The sequence below is a fragment of the Crocodylus siamensis genome, chromosome 5 (genome assembly GCF_052110815.1).
Source record: "Crocodylus siamensis isolate JL-2025a chromosome 5, ASM5211081v1, whole genome shotgun sequence".
Classification (NCBI taxonomy): domain Eukaryota; kingdom Metazoa; phylum Chordata; order Crocodylia; family Crocodylidae; genus Crocodylus; species Crocodylus siamensis.
Window position 1 is genome coordinate 49,242,191 of NC_143399.1, and position 16,302 is coordinate 49,258,492.

The 16,302-nt window shown below is 46.1% G+C and overlaps 1 protein-coding gene across 9 annotated transcripts in view; it reads right to left on the minus strand.

Moving 5' to 3' along the window:
• Positions 1–16,302, minus strand: part of SEC16B (SEC16 homolog B, endoplasmic reticulum export factor) — an 86,218-nt gene that overhangs the window by 42,359 nt on the left and 27,557 nt on the right. For 7 of the 9 annotated variants that reach the window (XR_016442328.1, XM_090047266.1, XM_090047267.1 and 4 more), the window contains 4 exons: positions 5,458–5,821; positions 4,152–4,258; positions 2,289–2,409; positions 890–1,004 (listed from right to left, as the gene is read on the minus strand). Coding sequence is in view for 8 of the 9 variants with exons in the window: in XM_090047266.1 (XP_089903392.1) it covers positions 890–1,004; positions 2,289–2,409; positions 4,152–4,258; positions 5,458–5,756 (642 nt within the window). In the remaining variant the exon portion in view is untranslated. Of the gene's footprint in view, positions 1–889; positions 1,005–2,288; positions 2,417–4,151; positions 4,259–5,457; positions 5,822–13,527; positions 13,800–16,302 lie in introns of those variants that run through there. The other 2 variants (XM_090047269.1, XM_090047271.1) reach the window with 2 other exon arrangements.

Genomic DNA, 16,302 nt, shown 5'->3' on the forward strand with positions numbered 1-16,302 from the left:
TTCCCTCAGATAACATCAAGAAGTTTAGAGTCCAAGACAGTTTCAGTTGTACCTGGTCATTCCCAAAAGTTTTGCTAAATGCAATTCAGCTATTTGGCTGGCATAATTCAACAGAGCTCCACTGACTTTCGTGGAGCTATGCCAATTTAAAACAGCTGTGGATCTATCCTACTACCTCAAACAGACATGATGTGATCACTTCAGTGTGGTCACCAGCTGGGTCGCAGGAACCAAAAGAGCATCTTTTATCAGGAAAAAAATTGCCCTGGAGGGATTTGTTCACAAAACACAGTAAATCTGGATAGGGTCTCCTCTCTGTAGTCTGGATAAGCAATGCTGTGCCGCATGCAGAGCTTCCACCTACCTACCCTGGTAACAGAGTGCTATGCTGCTAGGCAGCAACCTGGGGAAGATACATGAAGTAAGCAGAGGAAAATGGATACCCTAGAAGAACCAAGGGTGAAATAACCCAATAAGATCAGCCTTTCAACCAATATCAGGCACAACAAGGGAGGCTTCTGTATTCAGATGCCTGTGAAGTATAAGTGAAAGCCCAGCAGGAGATTTTATAATCACAACAGTATTAACCAAGGCTCTGCATGAAAGTATCAAAGTACTATCCAAACAGTACTGAACTAACCTTCAAAATAACCCTGTAAGACAGGGACATAGTGTTTTCCCCCACTTTACAGACTGCAAAACTGAGGCACTAGGCAGCATAGGAATTTGCTCGAGGTCATGTAAAAAGGTTGAGGGAAGCACCAGGGATAAGGCCCAGGTCTTCCGATTGCCTGGCTTTTCTCTAACAACTACACAATGCTCCTCCTGCCTGAGGATGAACAGGCAGATCTTCTCCCAAACCTCCCAATCATCACTCTCAGGTGGTTACCTCATGTGGCTGGATGCTGGCCTCCTCCAAGGAGCTCCTTTGGGGTGCCTCCCCAGTCCACTCCTGCCTGGAGTTAGAGATGTAACTCTCCTCATAGGAGTCATAGTTCTTTGATCTATGGAAGGGAACTGAGTCAAGACCCAACATGAAGGCAGAGATGCCATAAACCATTGCAAGTCCACAGAATCCACTGCAAATGGGCTCAGTGCCAGTGCCATAAAGTGTCAGTACTGGCAGCTCCCCACGAGGTGCAAAGTATTGGACAGTGGCATATATATGGGTGCTAGACAAAGACACAGGTGATAAGAAGAAACAGGACAGGTCTCTGCAACTTCTGGAGTAGACTCTGGCTCCTGCCAAACACACCAGGATTGTAGCATTGCCAACCTGCTATACCCAGTGAGATGAAAAGTGACTTTAAAGTAAAAAGGGTCATATTTCTAAAGATATTTAGTGTCCTGTCTGCTTTATAAACTACTGATAGGTTTTGAAAAAAACTTGTCTGTAAGCCTCAGACCCCTTCTAGCTGCAACCATGCAGGCCACACCATCAAAACTTAACTCATCATCATCATATCTATTTCCTTAGTGGGTTTTTTTGTTTTGTTTTGTTTTGTTCGTTGGCGGGGGGGGAAGGCAGACACAGTACTTCTCCAATACAGTTTATAATCTAGGAGACTGAGCTAAAAGTCTTGATATCAATGGGAGTTTTTCTGTTGACTTCAATAGGGACTGGCTCAGATCCTAAGGTCTACATTAATCCTAGCTGCACAGCCCACCTGTGGTTCTTTATTCCTTGGGCACACTGGCACGAGGCAGGTATAACTTAGCTGGCTGAAATTCAGGGTGGGGCATCATTACTGTTGCCAGGGAGCTCTGCACAGGAGCTTCATGAGGAATGAGTATTCCTGTTTGCAGGGAACTCTGAGATCAGCAGCTAGAATGTGCAGTAGAAGCACGTGTTGCAAGCATTAGAATGAATCTAGAAATTCTTCCCATCAGCTCAACTTTGCAGCTGAAGTACTGTTCTGTGATTCTCCACATGCTAACCTGCTCCACACACTCTCTACCTAACCCTGGGGATAAACGCAGCTCCAATGTAGCAGCTGGGGTTAGTGAACCTACCTGTACAGTATACCTATACACCTCTTAGCCAGTTTTCCAGCATGGTTAACTGAAGCAATAGGAGGCTACCCTGTTTACAGTGCTGTTATCACGTGGAATGTGGACTCCAGGTCCATTTGTTTCTACAGCTCTTTGTTCTGCACAGCATCCAGAGCCCTCCTGATCTACAGAGGTGTAAAGACAATGTGCCATAGATTCTGCTAACTGCTAAATAGGATGGGTGGGGGCAAAGTTTGCACACATTTGATGGGCATTCCCTTCCTAATCCTCCTTACCTGTACTGTCTTGTATCCATTTGCACAAATGGGCTGTTGGCCTGGTCATGACCAAAGTCTCTGCTATAGCTCTGATCCAAGTAATCTGCCTGTCTGCCATAAGGATCTCCTTGACTTGGATCTGCATGCTCAAGAGAAAACAACAGTGAAGCTGTAGCATTTCTACTTCAGTGCAATTAGCATTAGTTAGATTTAAAAAGAGACAACGAGTCACAGGCACTGATCAGGATTTGCTATTCATAATTCATTGTCTCTAAATTATTCTGGCTTGTTATGTGAAGACAAATCAGAAGATACATCATAGCTCTATGTCTGTATGCACAATACGTGCACATGCACAAGCATACACACACACACACACACACACAGACTTCTTTCTTCCTTCCATCCTTTTATGTCAGAAATATCATAAAACTAGTAGAATGGGCCTTCTACCAAAAAATCAGAATTATCCCATTCCATTTGGGACTGATGGTAAGTACTCTGGGCTTTGCCTGGTATATCAAACTTAGGGTATGGACACAAATACATTTCAGCCCCTGGCATGCAGGGTTGTGTTATACTATCCACACGGCTTCTCATAGGTCCAGAAATTTGGCAGTGAGGTAGCAGTGGCAATGTTAATTGCAACAATTCTGGAAGCCATGACAATTAATGCTGGCATTGCTTTCCCGCTGCCAAATTTCCAGACCTGTAGGGAAGCCCATAAGCTAAATGACATGGCTCTGCACGCCAAATTTGGCCCATGGACTAGAGGTTGAGCACCTATCAGTATAACTCCTTACCTCTCAGTATAACTCCTTACATGACCCTGCATGTAAAGGCTGCTGCTGAAAACACCTTTCAACTGCAAGCCAAAGTCAACGTGGCATCAAGGGTCCATGACCCAGGGACTGGAAATGTGGGCAGCAAGTTGTGGTCTTCAGGAGAAGGAGAATACTTTTGGATGCCCTGCAGCAAGCCCTTCTGCTCAATACAGAAGAGGTGCTTGAGGAGGCAACTGTAGGCCTTGCTGGAACATTAATTGATTTATACCGCTTACACAAAGGCTTTGCTAAAGAATTGGTGAGAGTAGGCCTGACTAGCAAAGTTGACCAATGCATGAACTCCTTATACAAACAAAACGTGGTATGTGGGAAAGATGGGAACTCTTGCCAGAAGATGGGAGCAGAAGATGGCTGTACAAGGTGTAGGATAGTCCTGTGCCTGCATGATAAGACTAAAACAGGAACACCCAGGTCAGGATGTGAAACAAGCCCATGATACAGGACAGTTTGAGACATTCAAAATACAGATGGAATGCAATACATAATTTGTTTTGATAATTATATAAAAGGAGGGTTGGAAAGTATGGGAATTTTGTAGCGGCCCAGGGGAACCTGTGCAGTATTGTGCTCATTACCTTGTCGTACATACAAATGCCTTAACTCCTGTTCTGATGTACTTGTTAAGCCAAAACGTATTAGGGCTGTACTTGTAGACAATAAACCTGGCCAAATGTTTGTCACCAAACCAAATCTGTGGTCATTCTTTAAAACAAGATTGATGGTGGAATCTCTAAGCTGTGACTTCATCAACACCACAATTCCTAAGATGTCAGCACTGACAATACATCAATAACACCCAACAAGGACAACAGCAACAGCAACACTAATCAAACCCAATGGCAGCAACAAGCAGTTCTCCTCTTCTAACAGGGATGGCCACCATGACAAACAGGTATGTGTCTATCAGGCCAGGCACACATCAGACAGGATTAATGCTAAAGGTTTTGCCAGGCCAGTGTAACAGCTCATTGGACTACCCATGCCAGGAATGAACAGCAAGCAGAATAGCCTTAATTCCTATGGAAATATACAATACCTCTGTCATCCTGCACTGCTGGTGGGTGTCTGTAATAATCTTTATAAGAATAATCCTCCCCAGAGCTTGGTGCTGGGTAGTTCCAGTGTGGATCCTCATGACCTTGCCTGAAATGTAACAAAGCAAGTGATGAATACAAAGGAGGATAAAAGAATGAGAAACCATCTCAGAACCATGTCAATACTGGGCTGCTGAGGAGCTGTTCTCACTTCCTCAGTTCATGGGAATATACAATTCCAGAGCTAAAGACACACATTACATCATAAGTAGTTCCAGGGTCAGGAGACCAGGAAACAAGCAGGACCTATTTTAAGATGGAAGTTCAAGGATCAAAAGATCAGGTCTTAAGTTTAGGGTTGAATTCACCTCCCCATCTGAGAGATAGACTTTGTTGTGAAAGTAGTTCGATAAAATAAAGATTCAAGTCACAAAGAACCATTAGCCTGAGCAATTTAATTGTATTGAGTGCCTGGCAGGATGGTGCCCAGGAGAAAGAACAGATGGGTTTTGCTGGGATCCTTTGACCCTAGCTGACTTCCTGCCCCTTAGGCAGGGGGCTGGACCTGATGATCTTATGAGGTCCCTTCCAGCCCTAATGTCTATGAAATCTATTAAATCTATGTATGTGGGCATCTTAGGGAGCTCTTGGAAAAACACAGCCTTTTTCTCCAAAGCTTTGAAGCTACCATGTTCCTCAGGTACCTCAGATCAACCTTTGTACAATTTTCTTGGGAGGGGATTTAGCCCCATGCACATGCGCCATTGTCCTTAGCTGAGCATTCCACAAGCTTAGCAGAAAAAGTGTGCAAAGTGGACTATGCAGGCATAACATGAGGACCATAACCTGATCAAATCAAAACCTATCCATGCCATAACATTTAAATTCATTTCTACGTGATGAAGGATGTCTCCTTCCAACATTTTATCCTTCTACCCACAGCTATTCCAGCAAGAAAGTTACCAAGGTTGCCATAATTTTGTGCTATATTATTGCTTATTGATCTCCTTAATTTCAAACAAAGAAACCAATGATTTACTCCAACAAATTATTTACTCAAACTTTCAAAAGAAATTCATTTTTTTGATGACAACAATTTAGAAATGTTTGGTCCCAGTATTAAAAGATTTAGAAAGTTATGCATGACCATAAAAAGGGGATTAGAATGGAAACGAGGATGCAACCATAGGCATAGCAGTGACTACAATTCTTTCTTTAGTAACTGGTTATCCAGGAGAACATGGAAGAATAAAAAGCAGAAGAGAACAGTTTGAGCTATATGGTTAGTTCATTTTATTCATACTTTACCTTGAATATGGTCTAGGAGGATAACTACTTTCATAATACTCTGCCCTGGAATCCGGCCTAATCTGGTCCCCTGGCCTCCAAGGATAGCTGTAGTGATAGTACTCTTCCCAGGAATCTTGCCAAGGTTGAGGCCCTGTTTGTGGGCCTTGTCGTTGGTGGTAGTACCTCTCACCATTGGGCCTGGATTGAGGGGGCAGTCTGTGGTAGACTTGCCTCCATTGACCCCTGTCCTGGCCCTTCACTGGGGCTATATGCCTCTCCCATGGTTGAGGTGGCCATGGGGGTGTCCAAGGCTCCATCTGGGACTTGCTGTGGAGTCTCTTCCTGGCTTGCCTTCTTTCAGTTCCAAATCTAATTTAGTTTCCTGCAAACATAAGAGTAAATCCCAAAGCATGTGATTAAATGAGCTCTGAACCACGTCAGGGCAACCTACAAAGTGCGCTGCCATTTTTCCAGTGTCATAATATCCATCAGCCTCTCTGTCAATCTACTGCTCTTTAATACTCTTCAGGGAGCCAGCAGGAAAGCATGGAAAATCCACTTGTCCACTCACCAGTCAGAAGCTGGAAATCTTCCTTGGCAAGTGTGGAGGCCTAAAACATGAATTTCTGCAGAATTTTATTTTCCATCTTAGAAAACAAAAAGCTCCCATATTTTTGCAGTTTCAGTGATTACCTGCCAAGTATAAACTAGGCTAGTGTTGCCTTCCTGAATCTCCAGTCAGCCAGTGGTACCTGGATTGCTGCTAAGTGTTCAGTTTGCAGAACAAGATTAATCAGTTTCACTCCTGTAATTCACAATCCAGTGAGAGCAGTAAAACTGTCAAAATCTCATCTGCTTCAAAGAGCTGCTGCTAGAGATGGTTGGGAAACTATGGGTAGCATCAAAAGCAAGAGATAAAGCTATTTCTCAAAAGAATAATTTAAGAAAATAAACAGGAGCAAGAGGGAAACTGAATAGCTGAACTGCTGCTTAACAGTGGGGTCAAGAGACCAGAATAGAGAAGAGAGAGAAAGTTCTACCTGCCTTTCAGTAGCTGGAACATTTTAAATTAGGCATCGGATGACACAAGAGCTCCATGTGGCCTCTCTAGGCAGCCAGTAGCTGCCAAGCTGCTGTGCTTTCTCATCAGGGCACTGCCCCTGAACCTTTTTGGTTGACTATCTTTGACTAGCTGAATTAGTCCTATGGCGAGCAGGTGTTTTTCAAGCCTTGGTCAGTGTGCTCTGAGCTGGGAGGGAGAGAGATGAGCCAGCAAATTAGGTCACCCTCACAGGTGCAAGGAGCTGAGGCAATGTGCTCTCAACCACCCCAAAATACCAAATATGTTTCTGGAGTAGGAGGCTCTGGCACAGGGGTCTTCATGACCTCCTCCAGCACACTACTTGAGTCTTTACCAGTTATCTGTTTGCCAGCTAGACTACAACATCACCCAGGCCCTGTAAGGGGAAGATGGACCTTAAATAATTGTCTGTCTTGAAACACCACACCCTTCAGTAGGGGATCTTGTCTCCCAGGGGTGCGTCTTCATGTGCATTAATGTGCTGTTGCTACAGCACATTAAGTTTAGTACCTCTAATATGAGGTACTACATAAATGTGCTGTAGCTGACAATAATGTGCAGTAGCAACAGCGCACAGTCTTTTTGTGATACTTAATGCACAGTAGACTAATCTGACTGTGCATTAGCAGATTAACATGGTTTTTGCCATGTAGAGGCGCCCCAGAAGTATCACCAGCTGAGTGGACAATCTGACAGCACAATGACTTCTGAGCTATCTTTGCTTCTGCCTGCTTGCCCCCTGTCCCTATCACCTTGCCATGTGCAGCATAATGCCAAAATTCCTAGCAGAATAAACAACACAGAAGTATTGCAGGGCAGAAAGGAGCCACCACTGTGTGTTCACTTTATCACAGTGTTCCAGGCCTCACCAGATCCAGAGGTCCCATTCAGAGCAGACAGTTCCTCGAACATTCAGAAACAGCCAAATGTTTGCTAGATATAATACTCAAGAAATAGGCCCTCCTCACAAAACTGGGATCTAGATCTCCAGGCTGTGCAGATCAGGGTATATGACCTGTTATAAACAGAAAGACATGCTCACCCTTGTGCAGCCATATAGGGGCTTGGAACAACATCAGCCCTTGCAATCCCCTGAGTGTTAGAACCTGTAAGCCTTGCCCTGCTGGTCAGCGCTCCCCTCCCCAAAGTGGGCAGTGACTCAACCCTGCAGTCCCATGACTTGGCAGGCACAGAAGTGAATGTATCCTGCATTCTTAGAAATGGTAGCACAGAAGCTATGCCCCTCAGAGACTCTTAGACCTCCTGGTAGAGCACTGCACCTCCAAACTCCTCCTGAAAAAGGACAGAAGCCTCATGGAGTTCAAAAGCCTTCCAGGCTCATGGGTGTGTGGAATCAAGGTTTGATTTGGAATAAACTGGCTCTCCTCCTCCCACTCCAAAAATTAATCTCCCCCTCTCTCTCATAACCTTGACCAATTTATTCTGGGCTGTCCTCAAGGTGGACATTTACACTGCTTACTACTGTGACTTCAGCCTGAGGTCCACCTACACAATACAAAGTATAACCACCCAAGTAAACACCAGTCTAGTAAACACACTTGTGGGTAAATAAATCTGTTCCAAGTACAGGCCATTCCACCACCCAGAACTAAGTGAAACAGGTTTAAATGACCATTTCCCAGGGGTCAAAGGACAACCAGCACCTGGCAAAAGCAGAGCGAGCAGTGAGATACCCCTCAGCACATACACACACCTGCTTGAATGAGACCACCGCCAGCAACTCTGCAGACCTGGACTGAGCTCCCCGGGTTCCTGTAAACAGCTGTCAAAGTCCACCTGCCACATCAGCGGAGGCCTGTCTGAACCTCTGCCTGCTCCGGATCAGTCCTGCCAGCTCGCTTCCAGCTCAGGGGCCTCACCAGCGTGACTAAGCAGAGCAAAGTGCGGCCCTCACATGCCTCAGGACAAACCCATCTTTTGACTACTTGCTCAGTGCTGCAAGGGTTTGCTCTCCTGTTTATATTTAGGCTTCCTGAAACATTAAGATGCAGGCAGCCTGCGACATATGGAATTTAAAACTAAAACAGCCAAAGAAAAGAGAAAGACAAACTTCCCAAGTTAACTTGTTAATCAGTGAGGACTTTTCCTCTCCTCCTTACAATAAAAGTGGATCATATTTTAGTTTGTTTTCACTTTTTCTTTCCACTTGTCTCATTCACTTGTCTCTCAACAGGAATCCATCATGCAAGTCCAAAAATCACTAATCTTTTCCTTTTATTACCTAATAACTACTGGATCTATTCTATTCTACATATGTTCCTATATATCACCACAATATCTGATCTCAACATGTGGCCAAGATGCCGAGATATAAATGGAACAAGCTAATTAAGGTTCTTTGTTTAGTTGGTCTGCAGATGCTTCCTCAGCCTGACGAAGGGTATTTGTACCCAAAAGCTTGCAAAGAAGAAATTTTCCAACTATTTCAGTTGGTTTAATAAAAGATACCAGATTTACCTAAAGAATCTTGTCTGCCTATGTCCTTAGACCAACATGGCTACAACCTATACCCCTGAATACTCTACTGTAACATTCAAAAGTCTCAATCACACAGATGAGTACAAATGTTAGTCACCTCCTACAGCACTCTGAAAAAATTTAAAATGCAGGTCTCAGGAAAATAAGAGAAAGCCCTGTAAAAGCAAGTAAATGTCCAGATACAAAGCACCTTATGTTATTGGTTTAGTGATCCTCAACTGTTTCCCAGCCATGGATACAGAAAACCCTTACAGTTTCCTGCCACAGCCCTTACTTGAGAAGTTTTCTCTCTTCTCTTCTGTAGTTAGAATAGGCACAGGTCCTCCAGAACTTACTGGGTATGTCTACACAAGACGCTTAATGAGCAGTAGACTAAAGCTGTGCTAATGTACTAATGGCTAATAGAATTAGTCTACTGCACATTAAGCATCAGGAAAAGACGGTGTACCTTTGCTATTACACAGTAGTACCAGCTACTGCACATTTAGTTAGTACCTCATATTAGAGGTATTCAACTTAATGCGCAGTAGCAATGCACATTAATGCACATGTAGGTGCACCCACTGAGTACCATAGGGCCCATCTAACCTACAACAATTGCCGCTCTGCAACCTGAACAGCACGTGCCCCCAGTGGCTGGTGGGGCATGGCTGTGATGAGAGTGCAGCGGCGGCAGCCTGGTGGTGGTGACTGGGGAGCTCTCAAAGATGCCGCTGGCACTGTCGGTGGTAGGCAGTGGCGGGTGGCAAGTGCCTACCGGGGTTGGCAACCACCCACAGGCCAACACTGCCGGCAGCAGCCAGGGGCAATCTTGGACCGCCTGCAGACTGGCAGCGGGGTGGTGAGTGGTGACTGCCCACAGGTGCCAGCAACGCCTTTTTGCAGGGGGTGGACCACCATGCACAGGGGGTGCACATGCACCCATGTGCACCTCCTATACAGCACCCCTGCTCTGCAACATGAAATTAACCATCGGCTTTAATAATTAAACATATTTTTTTCCTATTGCAGTAATGAGATAAGATCCTGATCAGTTTGGGGTAATGGTGCAATAAGGTGGAGCACTGCAGCATTAAGTACCATATATGAGAACACTAAAAATGGTTGAACCACAATGTGGCCTTGCACTGTAGATTGGCGTGAACCACATTTTTTAAAAAATATGGGATGGTGCTATAGACCTGGACTTCAGCGGGATTTTTATAGCAGTCAGGAACATAGCTAAAACATGGCTTAAACCTGTATACATAGCAAGGTAAAACTATGTTTTAAAATTTTGGAAAATAAGTATATTATAGCTTAAAATTTGAAAAAAAGTTCTTTCCCATTGTCAGATGGGAAGCTTTCCCTGGTGAACCCAGGGACGTAAGCCATTCATTTCTTCAGAAGTCAACATTTCATGTTAAAAATATGTTTGTAGCCTTTTATGATCATGCAGATAATCTATGGAACATGAAATGTATGTAAGCCAAGATAGCACTGTCTTCTTCAGCCTGTCACTAAACTATTCCAGAGCCTCTGCTGTTCCCTTAGCATAGGGAAATCAACTGTCCCATGTCAAGTTTCACAACTGTTGTTCATAACTTTGTGCACTCCTGAAACAGCCAACAATCCTATCAGTTATACACTGCCCTTGACTATTGGGAAAGCTGCAACCATCAGAAGCCACTGATGTTGTTACTCCTTCAGATGTCTTTTTTCTTTTTTAACTACCCTCCATCTTTCTTAATGGTTTCTGGCTGATAAGTTTAGGCCTCTAACTAGTAGCTGAATGCTGGATTTTTCAAAGATGTGCTCAGGCAACCCCACTCCAAATGCCCCCTCCCTCCTGCCGTTCTGCCTCCCCACCTGCCTCTGCCTGCAGCAGAGCTGCTAAGTTGGGGCGGGGGGGAAGGGAAGGGGTGTCACCAAAATACAAGTTCACCCAGGGTGCCATTTTTGCTAAGGCTGGCTCTGGTCCCCACTTGCTTTAACTGTGTACTGTGTTAAGTCCCTGATTCTATTTATACTTCACATGACCAGCAATCCAACATTATTCAGCTTATGCAAGGAAGGATGACGTGGAGAGACACTATCAGCAACATCAGGCTTTGAGCAAGAACAGCCTAAACCACTGGAAAACAGCTGTGAAGAAAACTAGATGACAGAAAAGCTTAAAACAAGATTTGGCTGGGATGGAGGGGGAAAGGAAGAGGGAGAAGCAGGACTGAAAACTACAGAAGGAAGGAAAGAAACCTAGAAATAGAGAGACCGGTGAATAGCAGAACAGTGATAAAGAATGCACCCGCAAGCAACAGCAAAAATTAAATTCATAAAAAAAATAATTAATTACATCCCTGCCACTTAATGTTTTAGACTGATATAATTTATAACATTTGCTAAGCAAATTTTAAGAGCGTTCTTCACACAGGTGAAAAAAGGAAAACAATAGGAACTTTTGATTAGAAAAAATTAAATTCATGGGGAAAACGTGGGGTAGGTGGAACAGCTGGAAGCACTTGTAGTTTTTTTTTGTTTAAGCTGACTTTGACTTCAAGTTAATGGCATCCTTTTAGCAACAGCATCATGGAATCACTTAAGAGATAAAAAAGATCTCCAAATTCTAGATTCTTGTGCACATACTTTCTGTTTCTGTGTAGGACACCCACACACTGGCAGTAGTTGACAAGAATCTGGAAGACCTAGGAACTGAATAGAGACAAAATTGAAAAAAACTACCATATTTACTTAAATATAAAATGACCCTGAGTATGACAACTCCCCAATAATTAGATTCTAAACATGGAAAATTTATAAATGTTATAATTTTCCAGGTATCGAATCTAATTTTTGGAGATTTGCCTAGAATTTCCCCCTCTCCCATTGCTACAGCAGGAAAAAATAAATTGGGGGGGGCAGAAAACACCCTTGCCCTCTGCTCCCCCACCAACTTTGCCCTCTTTACTGTCAGACCATGCTCTGCCTGACCATATCAAAGTAAGAAACAAATTCAAAAACACTGGCTTTGAAAGCAATAAGCAACAATGGATATCCATAGACTTAGTTCATCCAAAATTAATCCATTTTACCTTTTTTGAAACTATTGCAAGTTTTAGCACAGGTATTCCATAAACACACATTTAAGCAGCACTTTTGTATTTACTTATACTAACCATACATGGCATTAGTCCAAAACCAAAAGGCTCATGATTCACCATATAGTTCACTGGGCTGGGCCCTGGCAGAAACAACAGTGTTTCAAGCCATGGTGACCCCATAGCTCAGCACTGGTCAGTGTGAGCTATGGGGTACTCCACATACCTCCCCAACAAAGGATCCATGTATTAATTAGCACCCACCCACCCCCATTCATGCCTGGAACTGGGTGTTCTTGTCATTAATCCTGGGATGCTCCAAAAATTTATATGCAGATGATGCACAGGACAACCTGGTCTGACTCCACCTCATGGTGGGCAGGGCCGCACTAATTATATGCAACAGGCTGAAAGAGGGGGCGACACAGGGATTCTGGGTGAACTGTTTGGGGGTCCATTTCATGATGTGCTGCACTAGTGTATCCTTGTAGGTAGCCCCAGCAATCCTGACAAATGACTGTAAGATACAGCCATTCTAATGGCTAGTAGAATTAGTCTACTGCACATTAAGCATCAGGAAAAGACCGTGCACCTTTGCTATTACACAGTAGTACCAGCTACTGCACATTTAGTTAGTACCTCATATCAGAGGTACTCAACTTAATGCACAGTAGCAACAGCACATTAATGCACATGTAGATGCACCCACTGAGTACCATAGGGCCCATCTAACCTATAACAATTGCCGCTCTGCAACCTGAACGGCAGGTGCCCCCGGTGGCTGGGGGCGCATGGCTGTGATGGGAGTGCAGCAGCGGGAGCCTGGTGGTGGTAACTGGGGAGCTCTGACAGATGCCGCTGGCACTGTCGGTGGTAGGCAGTGGTGGGGGGTGGCAAGTGCCTACCAGGTGGTAAGGGCAAAAGACATCAGGTTGCCTACGGACCTACTACTCAGAGACAGCTGGCAGACCATGTGGGAATGAATCTTCCACAAGGACCTGCAGAAGGAGTACAGACTTGAACTGGCAGGTAGCCCATCAGGCACTCCTTGTGAGGGCATGGAGAAACAGTGCAGAGCAGAGAGGCCCAATCACTACCCCAGGCAATCCTGCTGGTGGGAGGCAGAAACAACTGACCACCTCCTTTGGGACTTCCCATGCGCCAGAGAGGTGTGAAAGAGCACACGTACTCCTCCTGGTGGTGACAGGGTTCATAACCCTGACCAGAGAAGCAGTGCTGTATGGACACTTGGACTAAGCAGCAAAGGACCCCAACAGCCCACTCTGACCACTTCATCTCCTGCTTCAGGAATGCCCTGTGGAAGACCAGGAGCTTGTTCATAAACAGACACACAAACCTCCCAGTTGAAGGCTGCATTAAAATGGGACTGAGATGTACAGGAGAATAGTAGAAGATGATGAGCAAAAGATGTACCTCATGATGTACCTCATGATGAGCAAAAGATGCACCTCAAGATGAGCCCTCCACTGCTAAGTAGCAGACGGTCACCTCCCGTGCCAGGGCTGCTCGAGACACGGCAGCACCAGTTCCTACAGTCTGGCTGGAGAACAGGTACGAAGTCCTGGCAGCCCTGGAGGAGGAGGACGGAGAGGACAAAACCAGGGAGGCAGCAACTCCATGCTCACCACGTCCTGTGCAAGCTGAAGGAGGCAAGAAGGCCAGGAGGAAGAAGCATCGCGTGATCGTCATTGGTGACTCCATCCTGAGAGGTACGGAGGGCCCCATCTGTCGCCTCGGCATGCGAGGTATACTGCCTACCTGGAGCAAGGATTCAGGATGTGAAAGGGATGCTCCAGACCGTAATCCAGCCCACCGATTATTACCACATGGTCCTAGTCCATGTGGGCACTAACGATACGGCCAGGAAGAGCCCTGATCGCCTGATGGAGGACTACCAAGCTCTGGGGTGCATGCTGAAGGAGATGGGCGCACAGGTGGTTTTCTTTTCTATCCTGCCAGTGAGTGGACAAGACAGATGGCATGAAACGTGCATCGCGGAGAACAACTGGCGGCTACAGGAATGGTGCTTCGAGGAGGGCTTTGGCTTCCTCAGCCACGACTGGCACATCACGACGAGAGACATGCTGGGATGGGATGGGATGGGCTCCACCTTTCCCCTAAAGGTAAGCGTGTGTTCTCTTCTAGGTTGGCGGACCTCCTCCGGCGGGCTTTAAACTAGGCTTGTTGGTGGAAGGGGAAGATGAGGCCAGAGGAAACATCAGACTGCCAGACCAAACAGCACCCACAAATACAGCCCGGCCCAGACCAACGAGCAAAGCAAATAAACAGGTAAGAGATAGGGGCCAGGGTAATGCTGGGACTAGGGGGTAAGTACACACACCCACAGGAGGCTTCAAACGCCTCTACACAAATGCTCGTAGTATGGGCAACAAGCAGGAAGAACTCACCCTCCTGCTGGCTGACACCAGCCCCGACATAGTGGGGATTACGGAAACGTGGTGGGACGCAATGCATGATTAGGCGGTGCATGTCAAGGGCTATAGGCTGTAAAGGAGGGACAGGATAGGAAACAGAGGTGGGGGCGTGGCACTCTACATTAAGGAGGAATACACATCCTCGTTAATTAGCAAGGAGTCAGGGGAGGGGCACTCTGAAGTGCTTTGGGTTAGAGTACAAGGCAGTTGAGGGGAAAGGGACTTAACGGTGGGAGTCTACTACAGACCTCCCAAGCAGGGAGGTCATTAAGAAACTGGGGGGCTGTGGTGTAGACACCCACACAGTCAAATGGGTCGCCAACTGGCTGGAGGGCCGCACCCAGAGGGTGGTAGTGGATGGGTCCTTCTCAACCTGGAAGGACGCGGGCAGTGGGGTTCTGCACAGCTCGGTCCTCGGGCCCGCACTGTTCAACATCTTCATCGGTGATTTGGATGAGGGAGTAAAAAGCACCCTGTTCAAATTTGCTGATGACACTAAGATGTGGGGGGACGTGGGCACACCGGAAGGATGCAACAGGCTACAATCAGACCTAGACAGGTTACAAGGGTGGGCGGACGAGAATAGGATGGGTTTCAACACAGACAAGTGCAAGGTGATGCACCTCGGGAGGAACAACCAGCACCATACCTACAGGTTAGGGAACTCCCCTCTTGTCAGCACGGAGGCGGAAAGGGATCAGGGGATCATCATTGACTCCAAGATGAACATGGGTCAGCAGTGTGGGGAGGCAGTTAGGAAGGCCAACCGCACCTTGGCATGCATCCACAGATGCATCTCGATCAGGTCCAAAGAGGTGATCCTCCCCCTCTGTGCGGCACTGGTCAGGCCGCAGCTGGAGTATTGCGTCCAGTTCTGGGCACCACACTTCAAGAGGGATGTCGACAGCATGGAGAGGATCCAGAGGAGGGCCACTCGTATGATCAGGGGACAACAGGGCAGGCCCTATGAGGAGAGGCTACGGGACCTGAACCTGTTCAGCCTCCAAAAGAGAAGGCTGAGGGGGGATCTTGTGGCCTGTTATAAACTAGTCAGGGGGGATCAGCAGGCATTGGGGGAGTCACTGTTCCCCTGAGCACCGCCAGGAGTGACCAGAAATAACGGTCACAAGCTGGCAGAGGGTAGGTTTAAGTTAGATATCAGGAGGCGCTACTTCACAGTCAGGGTGGCTAGGGTCTGGAACCAGCTTCCAAGAGAAGTGGTGCAGGCTCTTACCCTGGGGGTGTTTAAGAGGAGGTTAGATGAACATCTTGCTGGGGTCATTTGACCCCAGTATTCTTTCCTGCCATGGCAGGGGGTCAGACTAGATGATCTGCTCAGGTCCCTTCTGACCCTAGAAACTATGAAACTATGTAGGACTTCATATAGAAGAGAGGGGACTGGCATAGACAGTTCAGAGGCGAGCCCTCTGAAGAGAGAAACAATGAGGATGATGATGATGACAACGATGACAATGAAGACAACAATTAACACAGTGACGAGTGAAAGGACAGGGCAAACACGTGGGGGAGTTGGGTAGGGGGAGAAGAGAAGGGAGTGGGGGTGGGAGAAAGGCACTAAGGTAGTCCTTTGCCTAACTGTGATGGTTAAAGGCAAAAGTGATGGGTGCGTGGGCACATGGGAATGCAGGCGTGGTTTTTGTAATGGGACTAAGAGCGGTGTAACTGTAAAAGTGTGTTTTTTGGACTGTTGGGTGAACCCGAGCAGTCACAAGATAGGCTGGTAGAAGTATAG